At 38.8% G+C, this 14,631-nt stretch overlaps 1 protein-coding gene across 4 annotated transcripts in view; it reads left to right on the plus strand.

The window, feature by feature from the left end:
- Window positions 1-428: 428 nt before the first annotated feature.
- RBFOX1 (RNA binding fox-1 homolog 1) overlaps window positions 429-14,631 on the plus strand; it is a 1,461,257-nt gene continuing 1,447,054 nt past the window's right edge. For all 4 annotated transcript variants that reach the window (XM_054589559.1, XM_054589558.1, XM_054589557.1 and 1 more), the window contains exon 1: window positions 429-595. In XM_054589559.1, the coding sequence (XP_054445534.1) occupies window positions 437-595 (159 nt within the window). In that variant the 5' untranslated portion in view covers window positions 429-436. The remainder of the gene's footprint in view (window positions 596-14,631) is intronic.

Here is a 14,631-nt window from a genome sequence, read left to right on the forward strand (position 1 = left end):
CCAACCAACAGGACCAAACTGGTGAGGGCTATAGCTTTAGTTTTGATTTGGATGAATTCTGCAGAAAAACTAAGCAGAATTACTTACCACTTAGGTTGGATTTTTGGTTATCCTCTGTATTTGAAGCCACACCCAACAATCTCCATAGATTTGAATGGCTATGATTTTCAATATGCATGCACGGACTCTACTGGACCCTTGCCAAGTAGTATCTTTAATATTCTATGCATCAGTTTCTATATGTGGACAGCAACATAATATCACATACCAGCCAGTGTTCTCCGCTCCCTTTATGTATCCTGGTTTGCAAAAAAGTGGAAAAAAAAAAGCTGAATCCTGCAGAAAGTTTCCACTTCCCAGACCAAGCTGTGTGCATAGCAGGGAGAAGGGACCAGATGGCCAGTGGGTTGAATCAGCAGAGAACCAGCTGGGATGCATGAGAGGGCATTTCCTCCTTCACATCCCTGGGAGCCCAGTCGGGGCAGGTCCTGGAGCTCTGAGTAGGACAAGAGGTGTCAATGTCAAGATCTCTGTCTGGCTCACAGGACCTTTGGACAAGGAGGAGTTGGACTGGAAGCTGGCAGAAGATCTGAGGGTAAGCTCTTAGTTTCCTGCTTGCTTAAAAAACAAACAAACAAGCAAACAAAAAAAAACATGCCAGGGAGACAGAAGGTTGGAGGGTAAAATGCTGATGAACAGGAAATAACCATATTTCCCTGCGTTAGCACCAGCTTGGAGATTGAAGTTCTGTGATGCAGGCACATGATTTGGGTAGTTCAGATCCCAAAGAAAGGCTTTTTTTCATTTAAAGTGAAATCTTTCTTTGCCACTGAATAAATATGTATTTCTTAGGCTGCCATCTTCTGTGACCTAGATTCCTAACCCCAAGTTTGACAATGGGCATGTTCAGTAATTTTGAGGAAAATTTTACACTTTTCAAATTCACTCATTTCTAATTACTTAAAAGTGTTTTTACAACTCTTCCTTTTTTTTTTTTTGTTAATGTATTTGTTATTGGTTGCTGCATAGCAGATGAATTCAAAATTTAGCAGCTTAAAACAACAATCATGTCCGATCTCATACAGGGTCTAGCTGGGTGGTTCTGACTCGGCCCCTCCATGAGGTTTTAACCAAGACATTCGCAGTGTTGGCCATTATCTGAAGGCTCAACCGGGGCTGCAGAATCTGCTTCCAAGCCCACTCATGTGTTTGTTAGCCTACTTTAGTTCCCTGGCTGTTGGAGAGAGGCTTCAATTTTTTGACACATGCATCTCTCTGTAGAGTTGCTTACAACAACGTGGCAGCCTTCTTCCCTGAGAGCCAGAGATGAGAGAGAGAGAGAGAAGGATGGAAATTCCCAGTGAATTATTTTTTTGGTACAGTTTCCCCTATTATTAATGTCTTGCCTCAGTGTGGTTCATTTGTTACAATTGATGACACATTTTAATGAACGAAAGTCCATATTTTACATTAAAGGTCATTCTTTGTGTTGCACAATTATGTGGTTTTTTTTTCCTCATTTTTAAGTTGTGGAAAGGTATACATAACATAAAATTTACGGTCTTAGCCATTTTGGGTTATATAGTTCAGTGATATTAGGGACATTCATGTCGTGCTACCATCACCACCACCCATATCCACATCTCTTTTCATTTGGCAAAACTGAAATCTATTAAACAATAACTTCCTGTTCTCTCCCAGCACATCTGTCTCTATGAACTTGACTACTTTAAGCACCTCATATAAGGGGAATCATATAATATTTGTCTTTCTGTGACTGGCTTATTTCACTTAGCATAATGTCCTCAAGGTTCTTCCATTTTGTAGCATATGTCAGGTTTCTTTTTTATTTTTAAGACTGGAAAATACTCCATTGTATGTACATACCATACTAATCCATTCATTTATTGATGGGCACTTGAGTTGCTTCTGTGTTTTAGCTGTTGTGACAATTCCATTGATATTGATAAATACCCCATTACAGTATCATACAGAATACTTTTACTGCCATAAAAAAAATCCCCTGTGCTTCCTCTCCCTCATGCCCCAGCAAATTACTGAGCACAGGAAACGACTAATCTTTTTATTGTTTTGCCTTTTCCAGAACATTCTATAGTTGGCAGTGTATAGTATGCAGCCCCTGTCAGATGCACACAGCCTTATTTCTGCCTTATTCTTTTGTTAGAAGTGAGTCCAGCCCACACTCAAGAAAAGGGTAGTTAAACTTCACTGCTTACTGTGGGGAATACCACAGAATCTGTGGACATATTTTATGCCTCCACAGCTAATCAGATGAGACTAGAAGTGCCAGCATTTATTAAGCATATGCTTTTGTGTTGGGCATCATCTTGGTGTTTTATGCGCATGATCCATTAACCCTTACACTAATTTATGCACATGATCCATTAACCCTGACACTAATGCCATGTGGTTGCTGTCCTATTCATCATTTCCATTTTTTATGTGATAGCTGTGACTCTCCCAGGTCTTATACCTTGTAAGTGGCAAAGCCAGGACTTTTTTTTCTTTTCTTCCCCCCAGCCAGGACTTAAATTCAGGTTTACATTTTAAAAGTATATCATGTTGCTTTCTCTTAGTCTAGGGGAAAATTTAGATCTAAGGCTTAGGTTTAGAGCACAAGACATGACCTCTAAAAATATTAGCAGATTCCAGACATCTTCCAGTTGCCTATCCAAAGACATTCTTTATATATATATGTAATATATAATACATATTTTATATAATATATATACACATATTTTTACTGTTTTAGTTTTCTACTGCTGCTATAACAGATACCTACAAACTTAGTGGCTTAAAACAACACAGAGTTATTATTCCAAAGTTCTATAGTTCAGAAGTCTAACACAGGTCTCACAAAGTTATCAGGGTGTTGGTAGGGCTGTGTGACTTTAGGAGGTTCTAGGGGAGAATCTCTCCCTTTGCTTTTCCCGGCTTCCCGAGGCCAACCGTATTCTTTGACTTTGGGCCCCTCCCTTCATCTTCAAGGCCAGCAACATTGCATCTGGCTCTCTTCTGCTGCCTCTTGCACATTTAAGGACTCTGATGATGACATGGGGTCCCCACCCAGATAATTCAGAACATTCTACCTTAAGGTCAGCTGATTAGCAACCTTAATTCAACCTGCAAACTTTATTCACTTAATTCACAAACTTGATTTGCAGGTATTCACAGATTGCTGAGATTAGGAGGTGAACATCTTTGGAGGGGATATTATTCTGTCCTTTGCGTCCACCTGCTCTTTTTTCAGGAAGCTGATAAATAAGAACTTCAGTCATGGTTCCTTTGCCCTTGGATCTTCATTTGGGTTCTGCTTATGGGGAGTTTTGGGAGGAGGTTGAAAGGGGGAAGTTGAATGAGGTCAAGGCATTTAGCGACCTGGTACCTTCTCTGAGTGGCCTGGAGTGTCCTTCCATACAGCTCATTGCCCTCCTCACTAAGCAGCTCCCTTCTGGGAACCTGTAACTTTTCCTTCCCCTTACCCCCTCTTGCCTGGAGGTGGTAACAGCCATGCTGCTCCTAATTTGGGTTCCTTCACATCCTGTTCAGTCTTCTTACACTCTGCCTACACCTTTGGAAATAGTACCTCTGTAAATTAAATCTCCTTAAGTAATCCCAGTTTGAGTACGCCATCTGTTTCCTAAGGAGAACTTGACTGATACAGTGACTAAGGGTATTCATATTTAAAGTAAAAAATAAAAGTATGTGTCTTAAATTAGGACAAGCTGAATCTTTCAAAGCCTGATATTTACCCCCTTGGCAGAGATGTTGACATGGGGCCAGAATCCTGGGCTGGCATGTTGCTTTCCAAAACCAAGTTAAATTTCCATGTTGAGACAATGCTTTTCGACTATTTAACCAGGAGCTTCCTCACAATGTTGAGTGTCTGGCTTTGAGTCTCTTCTGGTGCCTATATTACAAAAGGTGATGAGTCAAAGAATTTCCCCAAATTGTGGTGGGTTATTGTCCTTGTTGTAGAAGACCTGATTCAAATTTAAAAGAAAAAAAGGCATTTAAAAAAAATTTAAACAATTGCACAGGTGAGCTAATGAGCTAATTACAGATAGCAGTTTCAAAACATTGGTATTTTACAGGTAAACAGCATCTGGTATGAAGTTAGGGATAATATTTGAAGATGTTGTTGTACTTTAGGTGGTTGGTTTTCTTTTCTTTTTTGATTGTGGAGGAAATATTATAAAATGTCTTTCTGTGTGTCTTGCTATGAGAGCCACGAAGCACCTACCAAAACCCTTCCTGGGTATGAGTCTTGAACCCTAAGTTGTCTTTTCCTTCCAGACATATAGCTAAGAATATTGTATTGTACACCTAAAAATTTGTTAAGAAGTTAAATCTCATAGTGTTCTTACCACAATAAAAATTAAGTTAGACACTAAATTTTTAAAAAGGAAAGCAAAAGACTTCTTAACTTTTAGAAATGCAAACTGAAATATTTATGGAAACAGTGATATGATGTCTGTCATTTGCTTCAAAGTAACATGAGACTGAGGAGGGCAAGGGGTCAAGGGCATAGATAAACAAGGTTAGCCACACCTTGATAGTTACTGGATCTGAATGAGGGCCGTAGGGCGTTTTCATTTTTTTTTTTTTTTCTGCTGGTCATTGTACTTTTGTATATGCTTTAGGTTTTGCATAATAAAAAGTTCCTTAAAAAACATAGAAGCTAATGTTGATCAAAATGATGATCAACTATCTGACAACCTGGAATTGTTCATCCCAAATCCAGCCCCTGTCTAAGTAATGCTATAGAACTCAGTGTCTAAAAATGATAGAAACCCACTGTAGTCAAGATAATCATTTATACCTATGCCCTTATGAAACCATCAGAGCCAGTGTCATAGGAGAGATAATGCAATGCCTTTAAACTGCATGAATTATCAGTACGAAAGAATGAAAACCATATTTACCTCTCATAGGTATTAATGCCCAAAAGCTCTTGCAACTACCCTTCTCAACTTTGGAAAGGTCACTGGTATATAATGAATGATAAGGGTCACTGAAGGTTACCGTATATTAAAAGTGAGCTGAATTTTAGGAGTTTACTGCAAAAAAAATTCCTGCAGGGAATTTATTAAGCCTGAGCAAGGTTACAGAGTTATTTGTGGTGTCTTAATGCTACCTTTATTAATAATAACCTTTCCAGGGTGTATCATTTGAGAAGGCACATACTTTAATCCAGATATGTGTGTCCAGTATTATTACCAGGATCATTAAATAATGAAATTTCAGTGGCAGAATAGAAGAAATCACAATTTGGTAGGTAACTGGTATCTGGCCAAGTCGAGCCATTCTTAAAGGGAAATAAGCATCAGAGGGTAGAGAGAAATCGGAGACATTGATCGTTGGAAAGAAATCTGAGATATCTAGAAAAAAATTTTCTATAAACTAGACCATATACTTATATTGCTCTTTCCAAAAGATCAGTGAACTTCCCATGGTACAGAATACCCTGGATTCAGGGGAGGAAAAATAAGGACCTCTTCACCTGCCTTTACAGAGTGCATTAAGGCATGCACAATAGAGGCAGAGCTCAGAGTTCACATCTCATTTCAGCCAAGTTTAACTGCCTGAACTTGGCCAACAAGCTTTTCTGAGCCAACTTCCTCAGATGTAAAATTAAAATAATGATATACCTGTCCTGTGAAGCTGTTGTAAAATTAACAAGATTCTCTATGATAATTGTATGGTAAAATTCCTGGCACAGATTAACCATAGTATACATGGCTATATTTATTTTAAATCAAAACCATTTTAAAATCTTACAAAGAGCTTGGTCTTCATTTCTATGTAGCATTTTTTTTCCCTCCAATTAACTGAGCATTTCTTTTTATCTTGTAACAAATGGGGCTCTGATGTGTAACTGCCTGAGTTCTAGGCCCAGACTCCAATTTTTACTGGATGTGAAACCCTAGGTTATTCCCCCCTTTTGTGGTTTTTGGTAAATTAAATGACATAATGGATGCCAAACTCTTAAAGTCCAGAAGTAGCAAATATTCATTTTTTGAATACTAATTAAGTACCCCAACCCTTATAAGACTCTCGACGAAGAGATTTCATTCACCCTAAACCATTTCGTTTGGGGAATTAAATAATCCCATCAGTGAGGAAGAGATCCCTTACCCCTCACTTCCTTTTCTCTCTGTGTTTCCATGTGTTGTCTGCTGGTCCTTCCCTTGGTGCAAATGGAAGACAGCCAGGCTTCACCTGCCCAGCACCAAAAACCCTGGAGTTTTCTAAAGCTTTGGTCAGGTGGCATCTGGCCTCTTTCCTCAGGAACACAATTCAAAAGGATGAGCTTTTCTGAGAAATTTCATCTCTCATCCTCTGCCAAGAACAGGCACAGGGAAAGGCTATATCTAAAAGCCAAATCACATCCTCAGGCATGGTATCATGCTGATGAATCACTGGGGAAGGGGGCGTCCGTCAATCTAATTCTGAATATTTGTGTGGGGTTGGTTCAAATAAGTGGGCTGGTACAAGGAAACACATACACACTGACATTATCACTTGTTTATAAAGAACATTAGAATGTCAGGTGCTGGTTTAATTTGTTTTGTAGTCAATTTTCCTGCCCCTCAAGGCTCATTAGCCAAGTAATCATTCCATATGATAATATGTCCTCTGCGTTTCCTCCTTGAGTGCAAGAATACATCTTCAGCTCCATTTCTGGCAGCAGGAGTCCTTCCTCAGCAACCTTGTCTGGCTTTGCTGAACGGACGCCAATCCTGCACATGTGTTTCTCTTCCCAACATCCATTAACTCCGTTTACCATATACTTAGGCATCTGGTCAAGGAACCAACAAGCTTATTTCTCCCACTCTCCACAATGATCCAATATAATGTCTGTTTCCTTACAATTTGTCCCTCTGAGAGAGACATCTAGATAAAGCCAACATCATTTCAAATTGTATTGGCTCTCGCCAGATGTTTCATGTCTATGAAATAATGTTTACTGAATGTTTAGATACCAGTTATTATCAAAATAGCTGCAAAGTCTACCTTGAGGCTAAGGTCTGGGAACTCAGGCCAAGATGAGTTTCAAGAAGAATACAAAATTTTCCTTCCTAACTTTGGGCCAATCTTCCTACAGAACCATGATATATCATTGCCATTAGCTCTACATTGGCATCTAGCTATAGTCTCTGTCCTTGAAAATTCATTTGATAAGATGACTTTCATATGATGGTGTATTGATAGCTGCCCCCCACCCAAATTCTATCTTTACCCTTGACTTCTTCCCTGAGCTCTAGAATTGGGTGTAAGCTCTGTTCTTGAATCTATACTTGAAAGTTTCATAGGCATCAAACTTGTCCAAAGTGGAGCTTTTCAGCCTTACACGCCCTGTTAATTGGATCTTCTACTAGCCTTTTCCATCTAAGTAAATTCCTGCCACATATCCACTGGCTAGGAGTCACTCTTGCTTCCTTCCTTCCCACCATCCCTCTGTCTGTCAGTGTTACCATGCAACTGTAGCCGTCCCTACCACCACTTCTAGGACTGGCCACCACCATCCCTCACTGGGGTTGTTCTGAGTCTACTAACTGGTTTCTCTGTATCTGCTTTTCATACCCTCTCCTCAAATACATCTGCCACATAGCAACCACAGCGATCATTTTAACTCATAAATCCGAATATTTCTCTCCTTTGTTTAAAACCATCACAGGGTTTGTCTTGGTGCTGAGGGAAAAACTCAAAGTCCTTACCATGGTATGTAATCCCAAGCATAATCTCTTCTGTCTCTACCTCTCCATATAGGTCCTCCTGTCACTCATGATACCAAGGATATAGTGGTCCACTTTCTCCTTCCCAATACATCAATCTCATTTCTACCTCATGTCCTTTGCCTTTGCTCTTCTCTTCTCCTGGAATGATAGCCTCCCAGGCCTTTGCATGCTCTATTCTCATCCTTTATATCTTAGCTAAAATGTCATATCTTCAGAGAAACCCCCACTGACAACCTTATCTGTGGTAGCAAATTAAACCCCATACCCACATCCTTCACCTAAGGCAACTCTCTGACACATCATGCTTTCTGTCCTTCACGATGAGCATCACCACCTGCATTTCTGTTGTTGACTCATATTTCCTCAGGAAGTAGCTCTTCCCACTCTCTCCCCCGGAATATACAAAGACAAGAACCTCATTTTTCTTTGTCATTGATTTATCTTCAGCACCTAAAAGATGCCTAGTATGCAATAGGTCTCCAATACATAGCCATTGAGTGAGTGAATGAACAAATGAATGAATGCATGAATGAACTGATGCTTGTAAAGAGGCTTTATTTTTCTATTGAAGACTCCACTGAGTCTATAACTCAAAAACCCAAATTAAGACTACAAGCTTCCTGCCTCTGAAAGTAGTCTCTGAGCCTTGATTCCAGTCACCAGTGACCTAAATGTGAACATTCAGCCATCCTAAAATGTCATCAGTAACCACCTTCAAATATTCTACCTCCTTCCTACCCAGAGTGTGTTTCATAAATGAGAAGCATCAGCATCGTTCCGAGTTTCTTGTAACTTCATAATCCTAGTCCCTGCCCCAGGATGACTGAATCAGCACCCATGCTTTACCAAGATTTTCAGGTTATGTGCCTGCTCATTAAGATTTGAGAAGCCCCGTTTTTTTTCCATCAGTCTTAATCCTGGATGCTAATTAGAAGCCCCCACCCAGACTAATTAAGTCAGAGTCTCTGGGGCCACAGCCTGGGCATCACTGGTACTTTTTAAAGCTCTCCCAGATATTCTAAGGTGCAATAAGTATTTAGACAAGGACCCCAAAATTTTACAAACTCTGTGTATGTGTATGCAGAAGAAGCTGTTCTTCTAAAGTGTAACAATGAATGATGCTCAACATGAGAGAACAATGACAAAACCTTAGCTCTGTGGATAACAGCAGATTGCTAGAACTTATTCATCTTGCTTAACTAAAACTTCATACCTGTTGACTAGCCACAGTCCTTTTCCCCTCTTCTCTGCCCCTTGCGGCCCCCATTCTACTCTCTGTTTCTCTGAGTTTGACTATGTTAAATATGTCATATAAGTGAAATGATGCAATATTTGTCCTTCTCTGTCTGGGTTATTTCGCTGAGTTAGTATAATGTCCTCTAGGTTTTCCATGTTGTCCCATATGGGAGGACTTCCTTTTTCAAGGCTGAATAATATTTCATTGTATGCACATACCACATTGTCTTTACCTGTTCATCTATTGGTGGATATTTAAATTGTTGCCATATCTTGGATACTGTCAATAATGCTGCAATGAATATGAGAGTGCAGATACCTCTTCAAGATCCTGATTACATTCTTTTGGATAACTACCCAAGGGTGATATTGCTGGATCGTATGGTAGCTCAATTTTTAATCTTCTGAGGGACTCCCTTACTGTTTTCCATAATGCCTGAGTCATTTTACATTCCCACCTACTGTGTATAAAATTTCCAGTTTCTCAATATTTTTGCCAACAGTTATCTTTTGTTTTTTAATAGCTATCTTTTACATAACATAACTATAATACCTATTAATTATTAACAGTGATTCTTTAATATCAATTATTAAGTCATTGTTTAAGTATTAGATTTTCTCATAAGTGTCATTTTATAAAATGCTTTGTTAATTCAAAACAGAATCTAAATCCCATACGTTGGGATTGCTTGATTTATCTTTAAAAGGCTCCATTTAATCTGCTTTAAGGATCTTTTAATAAGCCTGATTATAACATTTTTGTTTGTTTTCACAATTTTCTTTGTGGTTGATGACATTGTTGAAGGAAACAGATTGGTTTCCATGCAGCATTTGCCTGTCTGGTGTTTGTTGGTAGTTTCACATGTTCCTTTGTCCTTTGTATTTCTTTTAAATTAGTAGATGGCTCCAGAGTCTCTATTAGATGCAAGTTCACTTTCTTTAGAAGTTTCTTCTATGACAAGGCCCATAATATCAGGTTGTCTGCCTTTTTGTGTTGCTGTAACCATTGATGCTAAATATCTGGATCAATTAATTCTTTAGGAGTTGTAAAATGGTGATATTCTAATTTTATCCTTCCTTCTGCATAGATTTACTAGACTTATTCTTAAAAGGAAGTTTTCCAATCTACTTTTAGGATATTCGGAGACACAGCTTGTATAAGAAATCCAGAAAAATATTTGATTTTCCCTTTCTGTTTTTATTTATTTATTTATTTATTTATTTATTTATTTATTTATTAGGTTTTGTTTTCCAAATACTGATAACGCTGAACAGAAAATACCTATATCTGGGAACTCTGGGTTTCAGATTTGCAAGCATCTAAAATGCATAGAGGCTTTTATTTATTTCCGAAAAATTCTTATAAATTTCTACTTTAATTCTTTTTTTTCAGGAGAATGCTTTTTTATTTATTTTGTTTTTTTATTTTATTTTAATTTATTTTTTCAAATATATTTGTCTCTGCCTCCCCCCCCCCGCCACTTTCCCTAAATTAATGTGTTGGTTAATTTGCATTCTCCAATGGTGACCATGTATTTTTTAATGTTATAAACTCAAGGACTGAAGCTATCATCTTCATTGATGCTCAGATTATTCAGTCTTTGACTAAGGAGAGCCTCTTCAAGTTCCTCATGAGTCCTTTTTAACATGGCTGGCTTGTCTTTGATGGTTTTCTTGTTATCTAGGATGACATGATATTCCAGTTCATTATACACATGCCCTACCCCTTATCTGGTATAACACATTTTGCCAAAGAATTCTAGTCCCTAAGTAATTCAGGATGATAATCTGGGTACTAGAGATGCCCTCTGGGTCTTAAAAGGATCTCATCATGTTGTCTCTGAGTAACCATCTTTTCCTGTTACCTTTATGGACAGCTCCTGCATCCACCCAGGACCTCAGGCAAGAAACTGCTGCATTTTCTTTTCTTTATCTTTCTCCCTCACAGTGTATGCTCTCCTTTATCTTCCCATTTTTCATGTCAGTGTCGGACCTCTACATTCCCTGGCCTGAGCTGACAAGTTGACTCCTCAGAAATGATTGACCTCTGGTCTTTTTCTTGTCTAGTCCAGTGCCTGTAAGGGCATCCAAGTCTATTTTATGAAAACCAAAACAAAAAGGGAAAGCAACACAAAACCTAAACTATTCTTGCTACGCCCTTGCTCAGAAACTTTCCATGACTCCCTACTGCCTATAGACAACTCCACACTCTAGTATGGGATTCAAGCTCTTGCAGTTCTTTCCTGTTTTTTCCTAGAATGTCTTTCTTCTTCCTAATCCTGCCAATCTTCATTTATTTTTATTTTTAATTTTTTATAGCTGCAGGTCTTGACGCTCCTCTATTTCCAATCCAATAACCCACTACTTCCTTCTATTTCCTTCATCATAGGGATTTCTTCATAGGTTTATAGCTTTGTTCATACTACTCTCATTTGATATTGTGTTTCCCTTCCCCCACTTCACCCAAGAGCATGCAGAAACCTAGGTCAAGGCTTTCTTTAATTGATTCTTTTTCTCTGAAGCCTTTCACTGCTCTTTCTGGCTCCCTCTCTTTTTCCCCTTTAACACTTTGCTTCCTCACCTCTATGTGCCTTGGTTTCTTAATATGGAAAATGAGATAATATGAACAATATGTGCATCATGGAGTTATGGGGGCATTAGATGAGATTGTTCATTTATGGCCCCTAGAAGTAGGCTTGGGAACATTGTGAGTGCTTCATATATATTAGCTGATTATTCTGTCATTGTTACTGTTAGCAGTAATAATGATTGCAGTAACAATAGTTGTTTACGCCTCTGTTACTATTATATATCTCACAGTTTTACCTGGGTCTAGCTTTTCCTTTAAATTGGATATTTCTTCAGAGCAAGGGCCTGATCTTAGTATATTTTATTGTTTAATCTCAGCCTTCAGTTCTTATTTGCAAATTTTTATGCCATGGATATAGTAGGGATTATACAAGGGCTCATGATGTAACCCCTGTCCCCCAATTTTACTCTGGTTGGAAACAGCTAACAGTGAAATAATATGTGGTACCAAAAGGCGTCAATGTGTAAGAAGTGTAACGAGAGTCTGAAAAAGCGGAAAGAGGACAGAATATGTCAAAGCCATTCTTTCGGGGGGAGTGTCCCACCACAAGGGGTCGGATAAAAAGGAGCAGGGCGTTCCCACTAGGAGGAAAAAGAATAAGAACATTAGTGTAGACTTGAGAGGAGGTTGTAGCCTCAGGGTCTGGATTTCAACAAATAAAGAAAATGTTTAGCTGAATATTAGTGACTCAAATAAATAAAACTCAAATGGAAATAAACATGGTCTTAGGAGGTAAGAGCATTAGTCACAATGTTATCTTTTTGGTGAAAATGGTATATTAAATCAATAGTCACATTCACCACTGTACCCCAAATAAAGTTAAATAAAAAAACACTTTTCTTCTTATAATCTATCCCCATACCTAGAAGAGTTCTTCAGGCCCCAGATGGTGTTTTCCAGTGTCATAGTCTGTGCCTTGCTTGCACATCCCAAATGACACTCCTTGGTGACAGTGTGACCAAGAAACTTGAAGATGTGGGTGCAGGAAACTGAAGTCTCAGGCTCCTTCCCAGCACATCAAATTTATGTTTCATATTTTGGTTGGTAATGATCTACTTATAAAATGCGATATGAAATGCTGGAAGAAGACAGGGAAAATTAAAATAATTATATTGATGTATTATATAATTATATATTAAATATAGTATATATCATATTATAATATATAACTATATTATATGTAAATTATGTAGTATGTAATTTATATACAAATATTTGCATTTATATGAATACATGAATGAAAGTATAATATTATTATAATAGTAGCTAGCATGTTTTGAACTCTTATTAAGTACAAAACATTGGTATAAACATATTGCTGTGAACCCTGTAAAACCCCTCAGTGTTCAGTTCCCTGACTTTCCCACTTGACAGACAAACTCAAGCTTTTAGAGTTAATGCAACACATTCCAGGTCAAATGAGGGCTCAGCTGAGTCCCATCCCTGAATAGTAAACAGAGTGTTACATCTTGACCAGCCTTTATGTTGTATCTAAGCAAGTGGAAACAGGAGGAAAGAATGAAGCTTTTGTTGTTGTTTGTGGTTTGTTTAGAACTTGTCAGAATAATGAAAATTATTTTTCAAGTCTTGCATTCCCATCTGCTGCTGAACTTTGTGATGTTTCTGAGCATGAAACTCAAAGCCTGTATCCTCCCCTAAAGTTTGTCAATGGATATAACACTACTGTTGCCCACTGGGTACTATTTTGCATTTAGCCAGTGGCTACTATTGGCTATTTAAAATTTTTTATTGTTCATAAATAGCTACTCTGGTAGCATACAGAATCATGTGTCACAGAAGGCTTTCTTGGGCAAGGACTCTGTGTGAGAATCATGTCTGCTACAGAATCTTTTATGGGGCACAAAACTTACCCACAGATCTTTTATAGTATTTCAGAGTGAGTCAAGGCCTTGTCCTGTCTGGCTAAATCTTAAAGAAGCATTTATTGTTATTTTTCTCATTTGAAATAGGCAATCTCTCTGTTGTACTTCCAGTGCATTTCTGTAAAGTGACTACTACCTGCTAATCCCTGAGGAAACAGAATTGATCAAGGTGTAGCCCCTCCCAGGGGAAGGGGCAGGGAGAGGGACAGTGAAGAAAGGGAAGTGACTGGGGGAGGGAGTGCCAACCAAGAGGAGTGATCAGCCAAGAGAACTGAATCAGGGAGGGGCATGGTAAGGAGGCCTGGCAAGAGAGATATGTGAAATTGTAGTTTATTATAGGAAACTGGAAAACACAGAAAAGAACCCTGTTGAGAACCGCTCATAGTCCCACAACCATTTGTCTAATCTCTAGGTGGTTTTTTTTTTTAAAGGTATCTGCCTGATTTTGAAAATGCTTCTTGTATATACTTTGTGAAAAAATTTACTTCAGTCTTTTGCGCTCAGTGAAGGTTCTGGAAGCAAAGCAGGCAGCTTGGTTGTGCTAGCCAAATGTAAGTAATGCCCATGGGCTGCCAGAATAGGTCTTGGTTTACAGAAGCACTCCTAGGCATTGCCAGTGTCTATCATCTCTCTTACAGGGCTCCCTCTTATGTAATGGTTTGCCACATTTTGGACAAAGTATATGCATGGGATGACGGGATGAAGCAACTTAGTATGAGATTCACCTAGTAAGGGTATTGTGTTCAGGGTTAAGTGGTGGAATCCGGTAAGCAAAAAGATTTGGAGTCTGAATCAGTGAATACGTTTTCTGAGTCAGTCTCTCCCCACCTCTTTCTCTCCATCTCCTCCTCCCCCTGCTCCTGCTCCTCTTCCTTCTTCTCCTCCCCTTTCAGTGCCTTTTCTTTATCTTTCCTTCTATTTCTTCTCTTTCTTTATCCTCTCCCTTGATTCCAACTCTTCTATGTCTTCTCTTCTTCCCTCTCCCTCTCTTTTTTCATCCCTTCCTCCCTCATCTCCTTCCCTCTCTCCCTTCCTCTCTCTTTCTGTTTCCTCCTCTTGACCCCCCTTCTCTCTCCCTCCCTAACTCATTTTTATTTGAATAAAGGTCTCTGGTAGAGGTCCCATTAGGGCACTTCCTACATCATCCTACATCCCAGCT

This window comes from Pteronotus mesoamericanus, unplaced genomic scaffold (genome assembly GCF_021234165.1).
Source record: "Pteronotus mesoamericanus isolate MK-2021 breed Mesoamerican mustached bat unplaced genomic scaffold, CSHL_Meso_final scaffold_167, whole genome shotgun sequence".
In the NCBI taxonomy this organism is placed as follows: domain Eukaryota; kingdom Metazoa; phylum Chordata; class Mammalia; order Chiroptera; family Mormoopidae; genus Pteronotus; species Pteronotus mesoamericanus.